The sequence below is a fragment of the Clupea harengus genome, chromosome 5 (genome assembly GCF_900700415.2).
Source record: "Clupea harengus chromosome 5, Ch_v2.0.2, whole genome shotgun sequence".
NCBI classification, from domain to species: domain Eukaryota; kingdom Metazoa; phylum Chordata; class Actinopteri; order Clupeiformes; family Clupeidae; genus Clupea; species Clupea harengus.
The window spans coordinates 5,072,714-5,096,922 of record NC_045156.1 but is presented as its reverse complement, the minus strand read 5'-3'; the positions used below and the strand labels follow the sequence as shown (position 1 = coordinate 5,096,922).

The window sequence follows — 24,209 nt, the reverse complement described above, 5'->3', positions numbered from 1 at the left end:
TACCCTGACAATTTCACAGTTTTAAGTGTTGTAGGCTGAATATCTGCGCAGGGGGAGGGGGCGTGGTGGCGGTTACAAACATGGGGTACGGGACTGTAAAATGGGAACCACTGCCTTACGCCACTGACTAGGGCCCGTCATAATAGCCTGCACCTGGGCCCGTCGTAACTACGTTATGCCACTGTAGTAGCCCTTTGGGTTGACATTAGTCACGTTTGAGTTTTGGAAATGGAAAGTCTTGAATGAGGCACAGCCCTGACATACCTGCAGTGCAGATGTTTGCATGTAATTGATATGGTTTCATGAAACCTGATGTTAAGTTCTGCAAAAATTCCTATCCTTCACTTCCCCTTTTTCAGTTTGTGTCAGCTTTGTACATTCTATGGTGTAACTCAGGAAACGCTGTAGTTGCTCATTGTAGATACACTCTCTGGTAAACAGTTGATTGCAGAGGCACAACTCTAAGTGAAGCACTTTTTAATGACACAGGTCTTACACACTACCGTACCCATGAGGAGCCTAACGCTAACAGTAAGGCAAAAGACCTGCTCAGCAGTTAGGGAACGCTAACATCAATAATTCAGGGGAGGCTTCTATTCCTTCCTGTGTGCAAGGCCGTTCAATACCAACGGCGATTACTGTTATGAACTGCTCTTGTCACTAATGTCCCTCTCATGTTATGATGTGCAATGTATGATGTTTCGTATAACGTACTCAGCACTTGCAGGGAGTATGGTTTCTTGCCTCCACATATAGGCAATGCTGTGAAACACAGCTCTGCACTGCGATCTATACCTGAGAACTCATTTCATAGTTTTTGGAGGCTATTTATATGTCAACTTAATAGCGGTTTAACATCAGTTTATCCACAAATTATGTAAAATGTGTATTTGTATTAAATAACAAGTCCGCTGCACTAATGATGGACTTGATGAAATTGAAACTAGGTTAGCATGCATCTTATTAGAGGTGGACAAGTGACTGTAGTTGTTGTATGAAGGCAGCTCATATGCAATGTTTGACAGCTCCTTTTAGAATAATTTTAATGGATTCAGTGATGTCAGATTTGATATAGCAGGTTGTCAGTAATGGGCAGGAGAAATAGCACATACAAATGTATTTGCAGGTAGTTGGCATAATGTTGGCAATATGATTGTGTGAAGTACCCTATCAATGGAGGAACAGTGTATACTGATACGGCCACATGTGTTTTGTGTTCTTTGTTAAACCACTTCTATCCCTTTCTGTAGCTCCGCCCAGGTTTTGCTACTCCTGATTGCCGGATGAGATGCACCTTGCCAGGTGATTAAGCAGCAGTTAAAGACTCCAGTTTCCTGCTGCAGAGGAAGAGGCTTCTAGCTTGGGGACTGCTGGTCTTGCTGCCTCTGAGCCTGAGAGTTTGTCGTGTAGTTGTTGTGTTTTGATATTTTTTCTAGAGTTGTTCTGTATTTGTTTATATTTTTGGTTTTAGAAAAGGTGTTTCCAGTAGTTAATTTGGGTCAGTAGTGGAGTGGTGTTCGCCACATAGAGCTGCCAAAGGTTGGCGTAAAAATACATATTAAACAAACCGTTACGACAAACATAATGCAAAAAACTGAGTCAGTTTAACTGAAATTTTGAATTTATTGATCCAGTGAACAATTCAAACACAGAATTGCAGAATCAGACTGATAAGGAAACAGAAAGAAGTGGTTGTGGAGAATGGTTGACAGGGACTTCACCACACAATGAAACCTGTATTAGACATTCAGTATTCCTCTCCTTCATCCTCTCCCTCCATACTATCTGCCCCTACCTCCTCATAATCCTTCTCCAGGGCGGCCATGTCCTCTCTGGCCTCTGAGAACTCGCCTTCCTCCATACCCTCACCTACGTACCAGTGCACAAAGGCACGCTTGGCGTACATCAGGTCAAACTTGTGGTCAAGCCTGGCCCAAGCCTCTGCAATAGCAGTGGTGTTGCTCAGCATGCAAACAGCCCTCTGCACCTTGGCCAGGTCACCACCAGGTACCACAGTAGGGGGCTGGTAGTTAATGCCCACTTTAAAACCAGTGGGGCACCAGTCCACAAACTGGATGGAGCGCTTGGTCTTGATGGTGGCAATGGCAGCATTGACATCTTTTGGTACAACATCACCACGGTACAGCAGGCAGCAGGCCATGTACTTGCCGTGACGGGGGTCGCATTTGACCATCTGATTGGCAGGCTCAAAGCAAGCACTAGTGATTTCAGCTACGGTTAGCTGTTCATGGTAGGCCTTCTCAGCAGAGATCACTGGGGCATAAGTAGCCAGGGGGAAGTGGATACGAGGGTAGGGCACCAAATTGGTCTGGAACTCAGTCAGATCAACATTCAGAGCACCATCAAAACGGAGAGAGGCGGTAATAGAGGACACAATTTGGCTAATCAACCTGTTAAGGTTGGTGTAACTAGGACGCTCAATGTCGAGGTTCCTACGGCAGATGTCATAGATGGCCTCATTATCCACCATGAAGGCACAGTCAGAGTGCTCCAGGGTGGTGTGGGTGGTCAGGATGGCGTTGTAAGGCTCCACCACTGCAGTGGACACCTGGGGAGCTGGGTAGATGGAGAACTCAAGCTTGGACTTCTTGCCATAGTCGACAGAGAGGCGCTCCATCAGCAGGGAGGTGAAACCAGAGCCGGTGCCACCTCCGAAGCTGTGGAAGACCAGGAAACCTTGAAGTCCAGTGCACTGGTCAGCCTAGAGGGAGAGAGTGATAAAACTAAAGAATAAAACACAGTTGGAAGAAATCTTACACATTTTTACAAGGTGTCAACTTAAATGTCTCCTTAAACACAGTGCGGTTTAGATTCTTACCAGCTTGCGGACCCTGTCCAGAACCAGGTCAATGATTTCCTTGCCAATAGTGTAATGCCCACGGGCGTAGTTGTTGGCAGCATCCTCCTTTCCAGTGATCAGCTGCTCAGGGTGGAACAGCTGGCGGTAAGTGCCAGAGCGCACCTCATCTAAACCAGGAGAGATCTGTTAGTTTTCCATGTTCCATACAGAGTCAAGCTAACTCAAACCCAAATCTCCACGTGCTCAGCTTACCAATGACTGTGGGCTCAAGATCTACAAACACAGCCCTGGGGACGTGCTTGCCGGCTCCGGTCTCACTGAAGAAGGTGTTGAAGGAGTCGTCTCCTCCTCCAATGGTCTTGTCACTGGGCATCTGCCCGTTCGGCTGGATGCCATGCTCCAGACAGTACAGCTCCCAGCAGGCATTGCCGATCTGCACGCCAGCCTGGCCAACATGTATGGAGATACACTCACGCTGTGGACAGAGAAAGAAATTAAACTCAGTACATGGCAGAAGACAGGACAGGGATGGTGGCTCTCAAGTTCAGGGAGTTGCCTTAGTGATGACATTCTTCGTAGCCTGGGTGATTTCCTAATATTTATGTGGTGTAAGCCTACGTAGTCAGAGTGCTGTGCTTTCTGAATGCTTTCCTAGTTTCAAGACTTAAATTTGTGTACATTATCCACGATCGCTATCAACATGATGACGGCCTGCATGCAGAGCTTTTAACTAGTTTGGGAAAATAAACTATGAAATAAAAACACCAAACAAACACTGAAAAGATTTTGATTCTGATTGATCCTAGAGAGGATTAAGTATATGTATGTCTGTGCTCATTATTGGGTGTTAGTGAGTGTGTTTGATTGTGTGAACTGGAGGTTTTGAGTCAATCACATGACTCAGCACGTTTTTCATCTATGAGGTGAGACACAGCAGGCCTGTGTGGTGCTGCAGCAGAGAAAGAGCCCACAAGACTAGAGTGCTTATATTGCTCTCTGATCCAGCACATCACTCTGTCACTATGATTCAGCCTCAACAGACTGTCACATCCCCCAATTGCTAAATCCACAGTTTGGATTTCTAGAAATGTATGTGACACAATACCAGAAAATTGTACGGTCTAAAATAGTTGAATTTTATCAATCTAGTCCTGGTTACACATGGATCGCTAAGAAAGCTTAGAACATCAATGTGTCACAATAAAAGGGTGATGGGTTTGTGTCAAGGTGATGTCATGCGTTTGTTAAATCTCATTAGCCACGACCGGCTGCTCTTTCATGGGCACAGGCTATTTTACCGGGCCTCATCACAATGGTGTTATTTACGGTGATTTATGTTCTAATCCCGCCTAAATAATGTAACTGAAAGTCAGCACGGTGAAGTCATTCTTTCAGATGAAGGTAACGGTCTTAGTGTTCGTCTGACCATGACAGTAAACGCCACTTAACATACTATAAACGTAAGAAGGATAAGAGCATCTACTGATTTAGAATGACAGTAAATCCACGTAATGTATGAAGAGGCTATACGGTGAGAGTTCACATAATCTGTCCAACAGTAAACTGGACACAGAATACCACCGATTCGCAATGCAACATTGAAACAAAGCCGAGCTAAAGCAGAAGAGGAGGGGTGAAGAGGCAAAATGTTCTGCCCAGACAAAGAAAATAATTAATCTGTTGCGCAGTGGCAAACCCGCTTTGTTAATAAAGTCATAAATTAAATGTTTCAGTGTAATCTAAAAATACATTGAAAAGATTTTTAAAATCATTCCGTGTTATAGCCTTGGAGTTAGTGAAATGATGTTCAAAAGACATTTTGAAGGTGCCATGACATTTTAAAATGACCTATCAAACTGGTAATAACGGTGATATGCTAAAACAGCTATTACAGTGTCAACATTATATTAACACGTAATTAAATCAACAGGACTAATGATACGAAAAGGAACAAATAATGGGAATTGTTCAGGTATTCCAGTCTCCCACTTACCATATTTAAGATGAAGGTATACAAATTGCAGTGAAAATTAAATAACAAAAGTCCTTTGCTTTACAATGAACCCTCACGTAGAGACCTTTAGGAGTCTATTGTGAGAAGTTTTAAATTGAAATGGGTGGGGTGCTAAGCTATATACCGGCTATGACACGTTGAGGCGGGATTTACAGTGAGAGATACCACCACCCCAAGCGGAAAAGGGAAGAATTGAGCCCTCCGTACTGGTCCGCTGAAAGATTGACATCCCATTGGCCCTGGATGTATTAGCATAAAGAGAAGAGACTAGTGGCAGATGATCTGGTCTCATACGGAAGATATATTTTAATAACAATGTAATGTAATAGGAAATCTGCATTAATTTCACACTAATACAATTGTATGTTCTACTGATACAAGTAGGACAATAGGGCCAAAACGCTTAGTTGAAGAAATTCTGTATTTTAACTTTATGTAAAATACTGTACCTTCATATACCTATCCATTGACCTCCCTCTCCCCTTAGAAACATAACAGACAAAATCCAACCTGATCTTCAGAAGACATCTTAGTCAACATCCTCAACCACAATGTCACAAACACACAAAATATGTGAGGAAACATTGTCCATTGTGTATGCCTAACTCAGTGAAGTGGTTGTCCAATTATCTTGAAACACTATCGTTCTGTAACGGACAGACACCGAACACCGAGGGAATACACAGACAGGAAGAGAACGTGCCTAACACAAATAATCCTTTTCCATGCAGGTCTCCTGATCATGTTCCAAAACAGATCATAAGTTTTTACGCAGGGACAAGTATGTACAATAAAGTATTAATTAAGCATGATAACCTATTGCCTTTTATTGCTGAACTAAGCTCAATTAATGAAAAAACTTAAATGCAACCTCACGCAATACTGGGGTGTCAACCTTAGCAGAAGCAGTTCTTTCAAAAGAATGATAACACTCTCTGGTCACACTGGTCTGAGAGCATTATGTTTTAGGGTGATGTAAAACAAACATGAAATTGGCACAACCAGTGGAGGGAGCCAAAGTTTAGGATTTGAAACCTCACACAGAACAGATGCCAATCCTTCTATGGGTTTATCTAGTTGGCCTATGTCATTTGAAGTGTAATCACCCTATTATCACTATATTATCTTATCACACTATCTTATCTTCCTTATGAATGTTATTATACTTTTATAATCGATTATTATACACATTGAATAATGACAATACTGCTGTGGTGCAAGTGGTGCAATAAGGACATCACAGCAATCATATTGGTTGGGTGAGGTTTTTATTGGGTTCTAGTACAAAATACTATAACCACAAAGACTGAGCAATGGCACAAACCTTGACTAATACACTGATGAAGGGTCTGTGGACTACAGGAAGCCTAACACCAGCTGGGTCATGCCTGTCTTGCCAGCTTTCACTTGACACTTTACACATTTGGAAATAGGCAGCACATGCCACTGATGGAGCATTTAATACTCCTCTCCCTCTTCCTCTCCCTCACCCTCAATGGAGTCGACACCGACCTCCTCATAATCCTTCTCCAGGGCGGCCATGTCCTCTCTGGCCTCTGAGAACTCACCTTCCTCCATACCCTCACCTACGTACCAGTGCACAAAGGCACGCTTGGCGTACATCAGGTCAAACTTGTGGTCAAGCCTGGCCCAAGCCTCTGCAATAGCAGTGGTGTTGCTCAGCATGCAAACAGCCCTCTGCACCTTGGCCAGGTCACCACCAGGTACCGCAGTAGGGGGCTGGTAGTTAATGCCCACCTTAAAACCAGTGGGGCACCAGTCCACAAACTGGATGGAGCGCTTGGTCTTGATGGTGGCAATGGCCGCATTGACATCTTTTGGTACAACATCACCACGGTACAGCAGGCAGCAGGCCATGTACTTGCCGTGACGGGGGTCGCATTTGACCATCTGATTGGCAGGCTCAAAGCAAGCATTAGTGATCTCAGACACTGAGAGCTGCTCATGGTAGGCCTTCTCAGCAGAGATTACTGGGGCATATGTAGCCAGGGGGAAGTGGATACGAGGGTAGGGCACCAAGTTGGTCTGGAATTCAGTCAGATCAACATTCAGAGCACCATCAAAACGGAGGGAGGCAGTGATGGAGGACACAATCTGGCCAATCAACCTGTTAAGGTTGGTGTAACTAGGACGCTCAATGTCGAGGTTCCTACGGCAGATGTCATAGATGGCCTCATTGTCCACCATGAAGGCACAGTCAGAGTGCTCCAGGGTGGTGTGGGTGGTCAGGATGGCGTTGTAAGGCTCCACCACTGCAGTGGACACCTGGGGAGCTGGGTAAATGGAGAACTCAAGCTTGGACTTCTTGCCAAAGTCGACAGAGAGGCGCTCCATCAGCAGGGAGGTGAAACCAGAGCCGGTGCCACCTCCGAAGCTGTGGAAGACCAGGAAACCCTGAAGTCCAGTGCACTGGTCAGACTAGAGGGAGAAAATGACAGGACAAATAAATAGTAACTGTTACTGCTAAATATGAAATAAAGACAGCAACTTATTATCATACACCATGGCAGAATATCATTGGCTTACATGCTAGTTTGCTAACTGGCATCTTTATAGGTCTACTCTATGGCTTTTCAGTGTTCATACCAGTTTGCGGATCCTGTCCAGAACCAGATCAATGATTTCCTTGCCAATAGTGTAATGCCCACGGGCGTAGTTGTTGGCAGCATCCTCCTTTCCAGTGATCAGCTGCTCAGGGTGGAACAGCTGGCGGTAGGTGCCAGAGCGCACCTCATCTAAACCAGGAGAGATCTGTTAGTTTTCCATGTTCCATACAGAGTCAAGCTAACTCAAACCCAAATCTCCACCAGTGCTCAGCTTACCAATGACTGTGGGCTCCAGATCTACAAACACAGCCCTGGGGACGTGCTTGCCGGCTCCGGTCTCACTGAAGAAGGTGTTGAAGGAGTCGTCTCCTCCTCCAATGGCCTTGTCACTGGGCATCTGCCCGTCCGGCTGGATGCCATGCTCCAGACAGTACAGCTCCCAGCAGGCATTGCCGATCTGCACTCCAGCCTGGCCAACATGTATGGAGATACACTCACGCTGGAGAGAGAAAAAAAAAAAAAAAAAAAAAAAAAAAAAATTTAAAAATTAAAAAATCAAAATCAGGAGGAAGATTATTCATACAATAAAGTGATTCATACTATTTAAACAAACGGTGTTCCTTTTGTATAGATGAAATGTAATTCAATTAGAATTAGGATTTGAGCACCACATGCTTAGGGTAACATGTCCGTGCATCAACACGCCCAAGCCCAATTTCTCTTCAGGCTGCAGTGACTGTTATCTATTCATTTCAGAACAAGGGATGGATTCTGCTTGCATATCCCACCTTAATATTCCGTAAAGTTGTTGTTTTAACCGAAAGCACGTCGATACTGGTGTTAATATTTAGCTGCCAGTACAACAAAGACAGTCTTGGCACGGGCTTTCCTTAAACTAGGGCTTAATTCGTCCCTACCGACATGATGTGGATGAAAGTACCATCATCACTAAAAACACAGGATACCGCAATCGTCGTAAAATAACATAATCCGACATTTTTTAGAAATACATCATACAATTGTCTTACAGTGATCGTTCTAAAGGAATAAAGAATCGTCCCTACCGACATGATGTGGATGAAAGTACCATCATCACTAAAAGCTCAGGATACCGCAATCGTCGTAAAATAACATAATCCGACATTTTTTAGAAATACATCATACAATTGTCTTACAGTGATCGTCCTAAAGGAATAAAGAATAATGAATCGGCTAACATAGGAGGAAATTGTCTCACCATTTTGTTCTCTCTCGGAAGCGACGGCTGATGGAGGCGCTGAAGAGATGGATACTGAACTCTTCTAGATAACTGCAGGAGGATAAGAGAGCTGGGGGGTGGTGCACCAGAGAACAGAGCAGACCAAAGCAATGGACAGCACACACTGCACAGCCGTTATTGCAATTCACGTGTCACCAATCTTCACTGTTAATATTGTGTGATTGTAGTGTTGCTCTAAAATGGTTTCTGCATATATGTATTTGATTGTTGATGATACATTTTGTTTAGATTATCTACATAATTATTTTAAACTCAAACTCAACATTGGGCAACATTGTAGCTATATTTAGACAACTGCATACGTAACTCTCAGGGTTTTAAATTTTTTATATGCCCTAAATAGAAGACGTGCAAAGAGCCACACCCAGGCCTGAGCTTGTCCTATCATTCTGAACTGTTGGAAAACATATCTTAAATATATAAATCGTACTGATAGACCAGGCATTCTAAGATTTAACAGTGGAGGGTTTAATTCTTTATTTTTCATGTGTAAACAGAGAACATTTACAATGTCAACCCAATGGCAAAGATACAAAACTAGAATTGGTTTCCTTTATTTAACTGTGCTTAGAAATGACCATGCAAAACAAACATTAAGACAAAAAATAAGGGTTTATAACAATAAAATATGTACAACATTTAGTTATTTTGCTGCATTGATATTGACCTCCCATCTTTGTCGCTCCCCATCCTCCATTCCACAGCAAGCCTCCGCCCCACTTTGTTCAAGATTTTGCTGCAGTGACGTCATCCCACTGCAGTGAGTCACATGACCTGAGTGTCAGCACTGTTTCTAAGTGGATGAATGCAGTACCTTCCTTCCTTCTGCCTCTGTCAAAATACTAAAGTCCAACTGTCCAATATTCTGAGGAACTGTCCCTCTTTCTGTATATGTTTATGTATGTGTTAATATATAGATTTAGGACATCAACTGTTGAATAATTGGTGGGAATAATGAAGCCCTAAATATCTTCCATTTGGCTCTGATGGTAGAGTCTGGGCATGGCTGAAAAGGGCTGGGTCATAGCAGCTGCCTCTGATCCCCTTATGTGCTACGCCCCTGTCTGCCTGACTGCGTATGCTGCTGGAACACATACACACACACACGACTTATGCATCAAAAGCAATTTGGTATCTTGCCAGAGTGAAGTGTTTGTAAAGCCACAAAAAGATTATCTTTCACCATGGTGCATTTTCATGTGGCATAATATTCTGCTAAAATATGTCCAGTTTACAGATCACAAGAAACTACACAACCATAAACTGGATTCAAAAAATAAAACACAAATATCTTCAAAGTAACATACTGCAATGACTTGCTAAATGTAGCCTTGCCTTGCCCTTGCTGTTCCCCCATACTCTTATGATGAAAAATGTACAAGCATGCTAATGCTGAATTATTTATGTACCTTATCCCAGAAAACTAAAATGAATTATTGTACAAATGTACAATCCTTGGATTACCTGTCAGCTCTATAATGCTAAAATTGTATAAATCTACATAGATCTGATAGATCGATAGATAGGCCATAAGTGTGACAACTTAGCTCTGTCATTGATCCCTGCACTGTGCCCATTGTTGTAAGAAATCACCTTAAAACAGAAAACATGACATTGTGATGTAGATCTGTGAACAAGAGGAAACAATAAACTGTCAGGACTAATTTCATGGGAGTGACCATGCAGATTTATGCACGCCGGGTACCATCTGGGGTTGTGTGTGAGGTTGCATTCATTTTGAACAATAGGTCCACAGTCAGCATCTGAGAGGCACTCCCACCTCCCCCATCACGTAGTCTTCAGCACTGATTACCATTGTAGGCCCTTCTGCCTGTACAACCCCACTCCCCCAGAATCACAATTGTCCATCATTTTCTAGATGGATTAGCTATCAAAATGTCCATACAAAATTATCCATATTTTCGTTTAAAACATGGTTTGAATATTTGGCTATTGAATCACGGAGGCAAGGAATGGTCAAGTGCAAGGTGGGGGCAAGAGATACAATCACTGCTAAGTTGCTGATGAGTTATTTAGGCTTAGCCCGTTACATTCCCTGGAGTGAAAGCATGCGTTTGAGGAAAAGAGGCGTCTTTCGGATTGCAGGGTCTATGGTCGTTTGCCAATATAACACAGACTATGTGGTACTGCCATCTTCCTGACTTGGTGCCAGCTAGGGAGACGTTCGTCAAGCTAAGCTGCTACGTATCCACCCACTTCCGTTTTCTGTCATTTATTCATGTTGGCTTGGGCGGTGCAACCCTCAAAAAACGGTATAAATACTAGTGCGCCACAGTGTTGAAGGTTAGTTACTACATCGACTCTTAACTGTCGAATAAGGTAACCTGAATTCTATCCGGAAAAAGACGGTTTCAGTTCTCTGAACTATTTTATTTAAATACTCCACTCTCTACTAGACAACATGGTAAGTGTCCTTGATATAGCCTTGACTTTACATTAATCACATTTTAGGTATGGCTCTTGGTATAAAGGAATTTGAATGAAATCTGCTGTCCTACTATAGTTCAGCATTTAATGAAATTCCAATTATTTCTGATATACTGTTAGTTAAGCCATTCCCTATACATGGTCTATTCATAGTAGAACATGCGATGTATCCAAAATACGTACTACTGCGCATATTAAATTGATATGGGTAGCATGCATAAGATACTATAGCCAAAAGGTGCAAGTGCAGATTACACAACAAATCTGCACTGATTTCTCGTGGTTCTGCATAATGGGTCGGATTGCTGTATCGTGCCCTAGAGCCAGTATAACTATAACTGCTCTTATAATACCAGGGCCATATACATCTTGCAGTGACGCTCTTGTATGGTGGATTTGTAAAGGTGGAGAGGCTTCGTTGAGTACCTACTAGCCTAATTGCGATTACACGTCATTAGCCTCTGAATTGGAATATCCTTTAATTTTTATCTGAAATGAACTCTAGTGTACGCATATTCGTTATACGTAGGCCTATTCATGATTGTCAACATTTTAGAATGATCATTTCGAATCATTCTGAAGGCCTGAAGATTTTAGGGAGATACACAGATTTCACCTTATGCCAGTGAGATGCGCTGGCGTCAAACCATTTAGATTAGTAAACGATATGTTGGACAATGAAATCCCCTGTTCTCCAAACTGAAGGGCTAAAAAGATTGTGGTTACCAATGTTACTTCAATTCACATGGAGATGACAGGTCATCCTGGTGACTCCTTAAGCCACCTGTGGCCCGCTAGTCTTAGATGTGACATTGATATCGCTTAAAGACTACACTGTGTCATTGTAACTAAATCCTAATAAGAGCCATTTTGTACCACACTTGATTACTGAATCGTGATTAGCCTATCCTTTGTCACCATTGAGGCAAAGCCTTCTTATCGAGGAGCAAATGCTCTTACAATGTGACCTATTTTTGAAAGTCGAAGAAGCCCGCACGTTTTGAGCAATAAAGGTTTAAAAAAAAAAAAAAAAACTAAATGTAGGCCTGTACCAATAAATTAAGCATTTCTGCGCAACTAGGCGGATGAAGGAAAATTCCAGCAACCTAAACGAACGTGCGGGATGGCGCTGACGGGCAACCGTATGTTCAGATGGGGGATGGGTGTAGCCTGTCTTGGCCAACTAATCTTGCAGCTTTTGTATGGTGCACCCCCTGCAGATGGTCTCCTTAAATATAGGCAATATAAGCAATAGCACATTTCCTTTAGAGAGTAAATGTATCCTTTTGTGCAGTAGCTAACTTTAACACAGTGGTGTGTGGGCCTCTCGAGGTATTTTTTTGGGGCATTTTCGACATTTTGACAGCTAATCCCTCTCAGGAATTATGGACAATAAAGATAATGACGTTTAAGTTCTAATAAAAACTGTGAAGGTTCAGATTGAGATTTCTTTTTAAAGCATGATGGTGTTTGCATGATAGGCTATTCGAATAGCTTTCTTTTTGAACACCCATGAATTAAATGCTTTTTTTTTTCAACTTGTTCTTGGTGAAACGCCACCTTCAGAAAACCTCAAATCGTTTCCTGAAAGAGCTGGTTGCCTAGAAACAGACATAGCTTTACTTGCATTTATGTGCAAATCCCTCAGTGACAGCAGGGTGGTGCTCACAGATGGGGGAGGGAGAACGAAAAGGAGGGGGAGCTGGTGGCCTGATTTGCCTTGGCTCTAAGCCTCCCCCTTAATTGCGCTGCCCAAACTGCAGAGTGTGTTAATGTTTGCTGCAAGTTCAATCATTTGCTTGAAATAAACAGTCGTCTCAATTATGAGCTTTCTGCAATTGCAGATGCAGGCTATGAGCCAAGGGTACAGAAATGGTGTATGAAACAAAAACACAGCTGAATAAACTGGACAAATCTGTTCTTTACACTGCAACGTAGATTTAGCTATATATTAGTCACTTGTGAGGTACTCAGTTTTGCTTGATTGTTTTTTTTGTCGGCGTGGCCCAGTTTTGTGTTGTGTGGCATTCAGGGAGGAATTCTATGAGGATATTGAATAGCTTCAAATTGTTGGACATGCACCACTAAACATCAATGAAGGTCTAATAAACATCCCCTTTGTCTTCTCTGTCCACAGCGTGAGTGTATCTCTATCCATGTAGGCCAGGCTGGCGTGCAGATCGGCAATGCCTGCTGGGAGCTGTACTGTCTGGAGCATGGCATCCAGCCTGACGGGCAGATGCCCAGTGACAAGACCATTGGAGGAGGAGACGACTCCTTCAACACCTTCTTCAGTGAGACCGGAGCCGGCAAGCACGTCCCCAGGGCTGTGTTTGTAGATCTGGAGCCCACAGTCATTGGTAAGCTGAGCACTGGTGGAGATTTGGGGTTTGAATTTGCTTGGCTGTGTATGGAACATGGAAAACTAACAGATCTCTCCTGGTTTAGATGAGGTGCGCACTGGCACTTACCGCCAGCTGTTCCACCCTGAGCAGCTGATCACTGGAAAGGAGGATGCTGCCAACAACTATGCCCGTGGGCATTACACTATTGGCAAGGAAATCATTGACCTGGTTCTGGACAGGGTCCGCAAGCTGGTAAGAATCTAAACCGCACTGTGTTTAAGGAGACATTTAAGTTGACACCTTGTAAAAATGTGTAAGATTTCTTCCAACTGTGCTTTATTCTTTGGTTTCATCACTCTCTCCCTCTAGGCTGACCAGTGCACTGGACTTCAAGGTTTCCTGGTCTTCCACAGCTTCGGAGGTGGCACCGGCTCTGGTTTCACCTCCCTGCTGATGGAGCGCCTCTCTGTCGACTATGGCAAGAAGTCCAAGCTTGAGTTCTCCATCTACCCAGCTCCCCAGGTGTCCACTGCAGTGGTGGAGCCTTACAACTCTATCCTGACCACCCACACCACCCTGGAGCACTCTGACTGTGCCTTCATGGTGGATAATGAGGCCATCTATGACATCTGCCGTAGGAACCTCGACATTGAGCGTCCTAGTTACACCAACCTTAACAGGTTGATTAGCCAAATTGTGTCCTCTATTACCGCCTCTCTCCGTTTTGATGGTGCTCTGAATGTTGATCTGACTGAGTTCCAGACCAATTTGGTGCCCTACCCTCGTATCCACTTCCCCCTGGCTACATATGCCCCAGTAATTTCTGCTGAGAAGGCCTACCATGAGCAGCTCTCAGTGTCTGAGATCACTAATGCTTGCTTTGAGCCTGCCAATCAGATGGTCAAATGCGACCCCCGTCACGGCAAGTACATGGCCTGCTGCCTGCTGTACCGTGGTGATGTTGTACCAAAAGATGTCAATGCGGCCATTGCCACCATCAAGACCAAGCGCTCCATCCAGTTTGTGGACTGGTGCCCCACTGGTTTTAAGGTGGGCATTAACTACCAGCCCCCTACTGTGGTACCTGGTGGTGACCTGGCCAAGGTGCAGAGGGCTGTTTGCATGCTGAGCAACACCACTGCTATTGCAGAGGCTTGGGCCAGGCTTGACCACAAGTTTGACCTGATGTATGCCAAGCGTGCCTTTGTGCACTGGTACGTAGGTGAGGGTATGGAGGAAGGTGAGTTCTCAGAGGCCAGAGAGGACATGGCCGCCCTGGAGAAGGATTATGAGGAGGTCGGTGTCGACTCCATTGAGGGCGAGGGAGAGGAAGAGGGAGAGGAGTATTAAAATGAATTAAGTCAATCATTAGAAAACATATCACTTGTCAGAAATTACATGAGAGTACTTCCTCTTTTCCTAATCTAAGGAAAACAGTCACACGTAATAGGGATATGTGCTGTGATTGTGTTCAGGGAATGAGATGGCGTTTTTTTTTTTTTTTTTAAACCTTTACATGTTTTACACTTCTGTCTGTCCCCTTCTGACTGGGATATGCAATAAATTATTGACCTAAAATTGCCTGTGACTTCCCTCTTTCTTTCTTTCTCTCTCACACACACACACACACACACACACACACACACACACACACACACACACACACACACACACACACACACACACACACACACACACACACACACACACACACACACACACACACACACACACATCTTGGGTGGACCACATACCTTCACTCTCTCCTGTTCTATACAGTTCAACCAGTGTCCATTTGGTGGCAGTAATACACTGAAGGCCACCTCCAGTCTTACACTGACAGTAGGGTTGTTTCATCAGCAGGGTGATGGGGATTTTGCATATACGTAGATACCTTGAAAAAACCCTATGCAGCAATTTACCATTTTTAAGGTATGTTTTAAGCAAAGTAAGCAAAGCTCCCTTTATTGTAGGTTGGGTCAATCATTTCCAACTATATCAAACAAAAATAATTCAAACTGAATATGTCCACTTCTGTACAAAGTGCAAAACAATAATTTAACATGAGAAAATGTATGACAAATTACATTTGTTGATCATATTTGCCCATACTTCTATTGTGATTTCCACAGATTCGAAAGACTTTGTATTGTAACATATTTTTAGGTTTCTCAAAAACTAAAATATTTGTTATGCTCTTTAAAGACATCTAAGTGTTTTTGGTCCAAGGAATAGTGCAGAAATCATAAGCAATCATTTTCATTCATGTTATTATTTCTGCAAACAGACCAGAGGGATTAGGACCGTTTCCTATCTCCATGAAATATACTGACAGTGACAGTGAATTTATTTTCATAGGCCACAAAGTGACTCATGGCTTGCTACCCCAAAAGCATTAGAGTAATCCACATCATTTCGAAAAAGGCTGCAATTTTTGGTTTATATTGATAATCAGAATTTGACACCATACTGACACATTCCATGTTTCTCACTGGCTATGGAAACAATGTTTTCTTTTCTGTATGGTAAGCAAGAAATCAACCTTTTGAGGCAACGCAGGTTCAGCTGGAGGCACTCAGAATCACGTTCACTTAGCCCTGTCCAAACTGATCATTTATGCATCAAATTGGCAACATGTTCATCAAACTCCTACCCAACCCAACATTATTGAGGTGAAGGGCTTCTACCTCTGCTGGCCTGGTAAGGTTTGGCTTTATCACCCCAACCTACTCGGACTGAGTCTGTCTATAATTAGTCTCTCTCTGCCTCTACTCCTCTCCTTCGCTGTCCTCATTTATATTCACTTTCACTCGATGCCAGGCATTGCTGAGGACCCCCCTCAAATTCCAAATGGGACCCACAGTATCTGGTTGGGTGTTGTAGCTGTTGTCCACGGCCTTGCACATGATCTCCAGCTCCTGGGCCTCGGCGGGCAGAGGGACAGTGGCCTCCCACAGCTTCCAGGCCCAGGCCTGACCTGGCGGAGGAGACGGTGCAGGCTTCTGTCCCTTCTCGCTGTTCTCGAGTTGGGCAATGTGCCACGTCTTTCCTCCGTCCACCGTGACGTCCACCCTGACGACCTCCCTGCCCCCGCCACTCCAGGCATAGCCTCTGACCGTCACCTCCTCCATGCTGCGGTCCACAGTAGCTCCCTCTGCTGGCTGGGTGATCGCAGACTGGATGGGTAGTTCCTGGATGGCCGGGGCTGACTTAAAGTCTACCGTGTCCCAGTCCGTGCTTGGGGAGAAGCCCTTGTAGTCGTTCTGCTGCCAGTGACTCTTACTTTCTTCCTCACTGATCACAATCTTGCCCAGCCACTTGACATTGCGTGCTCCGACAGTTCCCGGGACCACCACGCGAACAGGGTATCCATGGTCAGGAGGGATCTCTTCCCCATTCATCTCATATGCCAGAAGCACATCTCCTACTTCACTCACAGCTTTTCCCAGTGGTATGGAAGCCCCGTAAGTTGTCCCCGTCACATCACGATCCAGCCCTTCAAACTGCACGTGTTGTGCCTTAGAAGCCACCTCTGGACCAAAGCCAGCATGCAGCAGGACGTCCCGCAAACGAGCCCCGGACCAGGTAGCGTTGCTTATGGCCGCTATGCCCCAGTTGAGTCCCTTCACTTGCTTCACTGCGTTCATCTCTGACCGGCGGTTCCCTGCACACTGCAGCGTGGCCGTGACTGTGTGTTTGGGGAAGCGGGTCTTGAGGTCGTTAAGTGTCAGGGACACCGCCCGCCCCGGAAGGCCTTCGATCTCCAGCTTGTAGGTCTTTGGGTCCACCCTGGGGACAGGTAGGTGGTTGCGCTTAAAGAACAGGGCGTTGGGAGTGATGTAGTTGTCGGAGAGAAGTGCAGGTGGGGGCTCTGCGTTGAAGGGCTTCAGGCTGTTGACGTTGAGCGCTGGGTGTCGCTCGGGGTCTGTGGAATATGGGTCAGACGAGTCCGCATTCTTTTGCTGTTTCTTTTGGTCCTCGAGACTCAGCTCTCCCACTTTATACTCGGACAGGATCTCCAGTACGTGGTCCTGCCCGTGGACTGCATAGAGAGACCAGAAGGGTTCCAAAGCTCCACCTGCGGCCAACAGGATCTTATCGCCACCCGGGTGCATTGAAATAAACGTAGTGATGTCGTAGACGCCTCCCTTGTAAGTGACCCACACGCCCTCATTGAGGGATTTGTGTTTGGTGACCTCATCCTGTGAGTAGATGGGAAAGGATGATTGTGTCACTGGTTCAATGGGTGTGGCTGCCCGCTCAGCCTGGAGTAGATGGAAGAAGAGAAAAACATCAACAAAATGACAAAATCACTGCAGAGAGAGAGAGAGACATTTACTGGTCACTTAAATGCTAATTTTGCTATTTTTTAAACATTAAGCACCTGTAAGCATTAATTACTTTAATCAAGATTGCTGAACAAAACCAACAGAGCAGTTGTAATGCAGTCTTACCTGGCTGTTGTGGAGTCCATAGGCCAATACAGCACCAGTTCCAGCCACAAGTCCTGCTAACAAGTGTGTCCACCTGAGGCTGAGGCTATTGTGAACCTGTCCAGACTGACCACCATAGTCACCACTGCTCTGCCAGCGAGGAACCACACATGCTGTCACTGCAGGTGCAACACCTTTCAGAAGCTGGGCCCTAAAGGATAAAATGCATAAGTTAATTCAAGTGCACAAGCATTCACCAAAACAGCCTACATATTAATGATAGGCACTGCAATAGAATTAGTGCTGTCCAATGATGTATTTTGCAATGTATTGTCCAATACTGAATTGTGCAATGTGTACTGTAAATTGTTGAGCATGAAGAAACATGCTGAAGTCTGCTAACTTTACGAGAGTTTGCCTAGTAACCATATCCTGAACAAACAAAGACGATAAGGTCACACTAAACAACAGTATACATCAAAATCCAAATAATTGAATGACATGAGTCAACTTTAGAACTACTTTAAGAAAACAAAGAGCTCAGAATGCTCACCTAGATGAAAAGGAATGTTACCACTATGTTACCACAGAAATGGAAAATGAATGTTATAACTGTTCTGAGTGTAACCTAAACAATTATCTATTTATGGTGTCATAGCAAACTATGAGATATTTATATATATATAAAAAAAAAAAACATAAAGTGCTGCAAATTTCTGGTTATGCAATCACATTTTACAATCTCTGGTTATAATACAGATCTGGGTAACATTTATCCAGTGTGACATTTAGGTATAGAGTGGCTAAAGGGGCAGATCAAGTGCATGGTATTGTGTAGGTTTCACACACTGTTGGGCAACCTTGTCACTAGTGGCATACTGGAAGCTCATCTCATTTAACTGAGATGCTTTGATTAGGGCCCAGTTTACAGGAGACCTATTACTAATTAGCACTTAGTACTTACTACTACGTACTTAGTACTCAGAATAAGGGTTCTATTGAAGTACTGAGAAAGCTTTACATGTAAGACTTTGGGGAATGTTTTGGGGGAAGATTTGTATTAAATGCCAAGCTGGCACTTTAATCAATTACTGCTTTTATGCTTCATTGAGGTTGGGAAATTCAAAAAAATTCAAAAGAGCATTGTGTAATACAAAATGATGTAATAATGCCATTCAAATCACTAACAAGTACATATCTTGGAGACTCTTTTTTGTAAGCCAAGTCATCCATGTTGGCTTCTGGTTAGAAATAATTAACTTTATGATGGTACTCTCCAAGATATGACTATTTACTCATCAGTGCCTCGGAGTCTGACACAAACTGAGAAGCTTTCATATACAATGTATGTTCAGTGTCAAACTGTGATTGATACAGGGCTCAGTTCCTGTTGCCACAGCTTTGTTTTGATACTTAACTGCACGAAATACCTCCTATCCAAAACAATACAGCCATGACATACGTTCAAACATTAAGTAGAAAGAGTGAGATCATGTTCACTCTAAATGCCTTTTCAACAGTGGGAATAGAAAGGAAGAAAGAACTGATTGAGAGTGCCTCATAAAAAACAGACAAGCATGGGTACTGCCAATTAAATTATACAAATAGAAGCAAGCACAGAAGAACCAGAGGGAAAACAAATGTGAACTTGCGCAAATCTGAGTGAACAGGCATGGCAAGTAACATTCTAATGATTCACTTTTATGTCATATTTTATGAGTCTACAAGCATACAGTTTTATAAGTGGAGGTAGAAAGGCCAGCAAGGGAGATGTTAGGGAGCCGTACCTTTGCGTTCTGAGGAAGCTCACTCGAGCAAGGCCTTGGCAGTGTCTCAGGTGCTGCATTGCATTAGTGATCTAAGAGAGAAAGGGACTGTTAGAATCTAAATGAGCACGCCAAAGTTGAAAAAGGGACCGGAGGACGCAGTCAGGATTCTGGAGTTTATTTCAGCGTGGAGACCCCCTCTCAGCTGGTGCTCAGAAAATGGCCTGCCTGATTGTAGACTATGTTGGGCATTTATACATTTCAGTCAGGTAGAATACAAGAGGGGAGACCACACTCTACAGGTGAGTGCAGGAAGGGGAGGCAGTGGGATGGAGGGGGTTCACCTATGGGGGGAGGGGGTGAGAACAGGACAGAGGGTGGTAGCAGGTATAAGGCTATATGGGGGGAAAGGGGTTCACATGCTAATTTTTCAGGTCTCAGTGAGACAGACAGAGAACACATCCAAGGGCATGAGTTACAGATACAAATGATACAAAATAACAGTAGAATAGCTATTTTGCGGTTCCATCCGTCCCCCATATGAGCATTTCTATGCTCACACAAGAACCACCATGCAACAACCAAATCAGAACAGTAAAACATCAATATGCGGTTCCATCGGTCCTGACAGTCAGTCAGCCATATAAGGGAATATGTGCACACAGAATTTTAGATTTAGATTTCTTTTTAAAGTAGATCTGCTGGGTGTTAAGCGACAAATATGCCCTTTCAGCAATCTTGCTAAACAGCAAGTCTGCAGAGGATCCAACCCAAAAACATGAAAGACATGAGGACTCAAGTGTAGCAATAAGACAATCAATTAGCACTCATATTTTGTCATCTATAGTACAACAGAACATGTGATGTTGATGTTGCTGTTCATACAAATGCTTTGAGGTTCATGATTATTCGGTATATGTTCCAATTGTATCCTCTATGAGGAAATATAATAAGCAGCTGTTCAGGTCTGACATCTCAGTGCTACAAAGGAATTTGGGTGAAAACCCATTCAGCTAGAGGTGATGTGACCTCTTTCACCCCTTCATCAGCACTTCACAGATGAATGCTTTACGCACTTGCCCAGGCTATACTGTTAGCACTGGCAACCACAATAGAGACCACATGCTTAATTTGAACAACATCAGCCCTAATATAGTGCCAACTGTCTTTTTTGAAAAGGCTTTGCCAATGTGTCTATGAAGATGCAGATTTTGGATTCAGGAGCTTCTGGGCTTTTCTCTTCTTTAAACTATTCATCATCATGATCATGATTTGATCTACATGATTGTATTAGCTTCACTAGTATCCACCTTGAACTACCTTCCTACTTGTGTTCTGGCTCTACTGAATGCTGGTAGAAATAGTGTATTTAGTCAGACTTCAGATGGATGTTAGACTTGGGCTCAGAAGAGTATTTCATGAGTGATAAGCCTTCTCTCATTTTCCAGTGCTTTGGGTGGCATTAGATGGGTATTTTATTATCTGTATGTCATCTTTACTTTTCTCTAGCTCGATTTTCCAGTGTTCCTCTAATTCATCTTATGAAATGCTGACAGGACAGATTCCCACACACCCCTTTTTACAATACTGAGCAAAGTGCCACTTCCAAGTAAACATCAACCACAGGCAGTCGCTGGCAAGAACACAACCACAAATTACAGGGTTGAAGACAAATTTCTGTTATGCTGGGCTAATCCATTACATCACATGATATCACAGCAACAGCCACACACAGCTGTTTTGAAACTTCCTCTGAGCAGTGTGTATACTGAGCAAAACTACACAATGAATAGCCCTGTACAAGCAATTCCATCACATATGCTTCAAATTCAATTACAACACGTTTCATGTATTTTCAGAAGCAACATTTGAGTGTTGAAAGAGTTGGATTCAACAATAAAAGAGATGCCAAAAAACACGATTATTCCACATTTTTAGACATAAGACAAGCACAGATTTCTTACAGTATGGTGAGATCTACATGTGCTTTGGTGTGAAATGTAAAAAACAAACAAAACTAAAAAACAGTAACCTGAAAATCAGAAGAAAAAAAATAGTCCAGTCCTCTAAAGGGTTGAGGACCAGTATGTTGCCATTCACAGCACTTACAGGAAGCTCCCTTTAAGGCCTAACTCACCAACCTTAACAGTTCCTTACAAGCCTGCCAACTAATGTTCTCCTTTACGGACCAATGAGAATGTAACAAACAAGTGCAACACCTCTTTCAGGGACCAATCAGGTATTTTACAAAACTTCTGCAGAACCAACCAAAACCTGGGGCGGGGTTTAAGGGGAGGTCTGGTGCCACACAGAGTTTGTTCCACACAGACTAAGGCCTATGTAACTAATTTCCAATACCCACAATCTAGAAATAGTTTCATACCTCAACATGACAAAAAAAAAAGCAGTTCACAAAATGTATTCTTACTATCATACCACGACCAGAGTGTGACATATCAGTCCTCCTTCAGCATTAGGTTGCTGTATGGTTCACCCGTTTCTCTCAGCTATTCTTGTAATGTTTATTCACAATTACTATACTGTATGAATGACTAGTGGTGAGAAGCCCCTTTTCAGTAAGCAATGCTACTATCTCATATCATCCCTAGAATAGTCTTGGAGAGATAAAAGGTCAAGAAGCTATGATTAGTTACCTGTTGGTAAATGGTTTATTGACTGTCGTAGAACTCCTACTGACACTGATAACATAGCTTCAGAGCATTGGCTTAGACTGACATGCATGCAAGAGAATTCTGAATTTGTCAGCACCGGAGAGTCCAAAACCTGCTGCCCATACAGACCTAGGCAGCTGAACTAAGTCCCTGCATAGTCACTACAATCAAGGTGCTGATCAAAGTAGGATTACTAAATAATCACAAGGGGGCCTATCAGTCAGTCAGTAAAATTGAAACTGCATTGTTCATAAAAAGTTTCACACACAAAAAAACCCACTGTTGTTTTGTTGAGTGTTCCCATATTTGAAAACACGGCTACCAATAACTGAATCATCAAGTATCCACGAACATTATGCGCATAGGTGCGTTGCCTATGACTGAAGTTAAGACTAATACTTTAAAGACGGAATAAACTGTAGAAACAATACACTGTTAGATTCAACGCTAGTACATAACGTTCCAATGGCACGATTTGGCAATAAAATACAATCTCATGTCTGCGGTAATGTCCGACAGCTGGGAGGTTACTGCAATTCCACTTAAGTATGGGCTTATTGATTCATTTGGATTCAACGTGTTCCCATAGGTTTCAGTAGAAGACTATTATAAGAATGTGTGTGAGAGAAGTAAACTATACACAAAAAGGCTGTTTGCGCTAAACCACTGCACAACAATCTAACAACGTTTTCAGACGGAGGCGCCGGTGTCTGTCAAGCTAACTTACGTTAACGTCTTTATCTTGCATTAACACGCAGGACATATGATTCCAGACAACTAACTACTGATCGGAATTGCAAGTAACGATAACGGATGGGTTGACAAAGGCATCATTGTTAAATGGAAATTTAACAACAATTCAAAACCAAGTCTTTACTGAGGTAACCTTACTCTGTCACCGTCGGGTTCGTGAACTTTTTAAGTGTCAATCTGGCTAACGGGTATTGCGAAACATCAAGACCTGCGTATGGCGCTGACGATAACCAAAGTACTCTAGCAATTTAAATTATACTGCGATGATAGGCAAACGTTAATCGATAATGTAAAATAATTGTAAATATTACCTAAATGGTTGCTAAAATGAGCTAACATGCTCAACCTCCAGATAGCCATTTTAGCTAAGCAGACTCTTGATTGCTTAGAATACCATTTGCAAAAATGCAGCTATGTTAAATTCAGAAAAAGGGCAGAGTTCAATTATTAAATAATGGTACTCACTTGAATTGATGTAGTAACTTGTTTGTACCATGAAGTTGCAGCGTCCTCTCTCCCTCTGACAGCCTGGTGTTTGCCTAACTCATGTGAAACTGAAGAATGAGGTCTCCCTCTCACTGACGTTGGAAGGGTTTTACGTCAGCACGAAAACAATTACGTCAAAATTATAGAAGACATATACTTAATTTTCATCTGTAAAAAAAAAGCCCATATACTTAGCTATATTAGTTTTTTTTTTAGAAAGCCACCTATTTCGCTTATGGCTAATGAAATACTATGAGGAAGCCTTTTCTGTTTCGAAATCCACTTATTTTGTAGGCTGTCTATTAATAGCCTACAGCAGCAGCTTCTGAAAGGTGTCAAACACCGATGGCAATATCTAAGATACATAAACTTCTACAGGTTGTAAAACCCTTTATAACTCACCTTTGAGTGCCGTCAACTGTGAACAACTTGACACGAGACAATCAATTTAGTTGTATATCAAATCTAACTACAGCAGACCGAAGATATTAATTGGGTGATGAAAGGCGGCACTATTGACATTAATAATTAACTTAATAAAATAGCACACTGGTGCAATTAATACTTGCCTCATTGTTCTAGCACTTCTTTAAATGATAAGACACAACGTGTTTACATTTCGGTC

General features: G+C 43.1%; 4 protein-coding genes across 4 annotated transcripts; 1 reads left to right on the top strand and 3 right to left on the bottom strand.

Moving 5' to 3' along the window:
- Positions 1–1,603: 1,603 nt before the first annotated feature.
- Positions 1,604–4,930, bottom strand: LOC105912195 (tubulin alpha-1C chain). The gene is made up of 4 exons (XM_031567436.2): positions 4,815–4,930; positions 3,074–3,296; positions 2,840–2,988; positions 1,604–2,722 (listed from the first exon to the last, which is right to left on the bottom strand). The coding sequence occupies exons 1-4, from the start codon at positions 4,815–4,817 to the stop codon at positions 1,748–1,750; spliced, it is 1,350 nt and encodes a 449-aa protein (XP_031423296.1). The 5' UTR covers positions 4,818–4,930; the 3' UTR covers positions 1,604–1,747.
- Positions 4,931–6,086: 1,156 nt separating this feature from the next.
- On the bottom strand, positions 6,087–8,773 carry LOC105912193 (tubulin alpha chain-like). Its single transcript, XM_012841116.2, has 4 exons — positions 8,640–8,773; positions 7,679–7,901; positions 7,443–7,591; positions 6,087–7,274 (listed from the first exon to the last, which is right to left on the bottom strand). The coding sequence occupies exons 1-4, from the start codon at positions 8,640–8,642 to the stop codon at positions 6,294–6,296; spliced, it is 1,356 nt and encodes a 451-aa protein (XP_012696570.2). The 5' UTR covers positions 8,643–8,773; the 3' UTR covers positions 6,087–6,293.
- Positions 8,774–10,985: 2,212 nt separating this feature from the next.
- On the top strand, positions 10,986–15,052 carry LOC105912194 (tubulin alpha chain). Its single transcript, XM_012841117.3, has 4 exons — positions 10,986–11,106; positions 13,267–13,489; positions 13,578–13,726; positions 13,844–15,052. The coding sequence occupies exons 1-4, from the start codon at positions 11,104–11,106 to the stop codon at positions 14,822–14,824; spliced, it is 1,356 nt and encodes a 451-aa protein (XP_012696571.2). The 5' UTR covers positions 10,986–11,103; the 3' UTR covers positions 14,825–15,052.
- Positions 15,053–15,411: 359 nt separating this feature from the next.
- On the bottom strand, positions 15,412–23,674 carry suox (sulfite oxidase). The gene is made up of 4 exons (XM_012841109.2): positions 23,564–23,674; positions 19,695–19,765; positions 17,929–18,118; positions 15,412–17,739 (listed from the first exon to the last, which is right to left on the bottom strand). The coding sequence occupies exons 2-4, from the start codon at positions 19,751–19,753 to the stop codon at positions 16,243–16,245; spliced, it is 1,746 nt and encodes a 581-aa protein (XP_012696563.1). The 5' UTR covers positions 19,754–19,765; positions 23,564–23,674; the 3' UTR covers positions 15,412–16,242.
- Between the last annotated feature and the right edge of the window lie 535 nt (positions 23,675–24,209).

What these genes read in the sequence shown, in the direction of transcription:
- suox (XM_012841109.2), bottom strand. Translation starts at nt 19,753, where the DNA reads ATGCAGCACCTGAGACACTGCCAAGGCCTTGCTCGAGTGAGCTTCCTC. An exon ending in AGCTTCCTCAGAACGCAAAG is followed by an intron (nt 18,119 to 19,694) that starts GTACGGCTCCCT and finishes TTTATCCTTTAG; the next exon opens with GGCCCAGCTTCTGAAAGGTG. An exon ending in ATGGACTCCACAACAGCCAG is followed by an intron (nt 17,740 to 17,928) that starts GTAAGACTGCAT and finishes CATCTACTCCAG; the next exon opens with GCTGAGCGGGCAGCCACACC.
- LOC105912194 (XM_012841117.3), top strand. An exon ending in TCTGGAGCCCACAGTCATTG is followed by an intron (nt 13,490 to 13,577) that starts GTAAGCTGAGCA and finishes CTCCTGGTTTAG; the next exon opens with ATGAGGTGCGCACTGGCACT. An exon ending in TGGACAGGGTCCGCAAGCTG is followed by an intron (nt 13,727 to 13,843) that starts GTAAGAATCTAA and finishes CTCTCCCTCTAG; the next exon opens with GCTGACCAGTGCACTGGACT.
- LOC105912193 (XM_012841116.2), bottom strand. An exon ending in TCTGGAGCCCACAGTCATTG is followed by an intron (nt 7,592 to 7,678) that starts GTAAGCTGAGCA and finishes CTCCTGGTTTAG; the next exon opens with ATGAGGTGCGCTCTGGCACC. An exon ending in TGGACAGGATCCGCAAACTG is followed by an intron (nt 7,275 to 7,442) that starts GTATGAACACTG and finishes TTCTCCCTCTAG; the next exon opens with TCTGACCAGTGCACTGGACT.
- LOC105912195 (XM_031567436.2), bottom strand. An exon ending in TCTTGAGCCCACAGTCATTG is followed by an intron (nt 2,989 to 3,073) that starts GTAAGCTGAGCA and finishes CTCCTGGTTTAG; the next exon opens with ATGAGGTGCGCTCTGGCACT. An exon ending in TGGACAGGGTCCGCAAGCTG is followed by an intron (nt 2,723 to 2,839) that starts GTAAGAATCTAA and finishes CTCTCCCTCTAG; the next exon opens with GCTGACCAGTGCACTGGACT.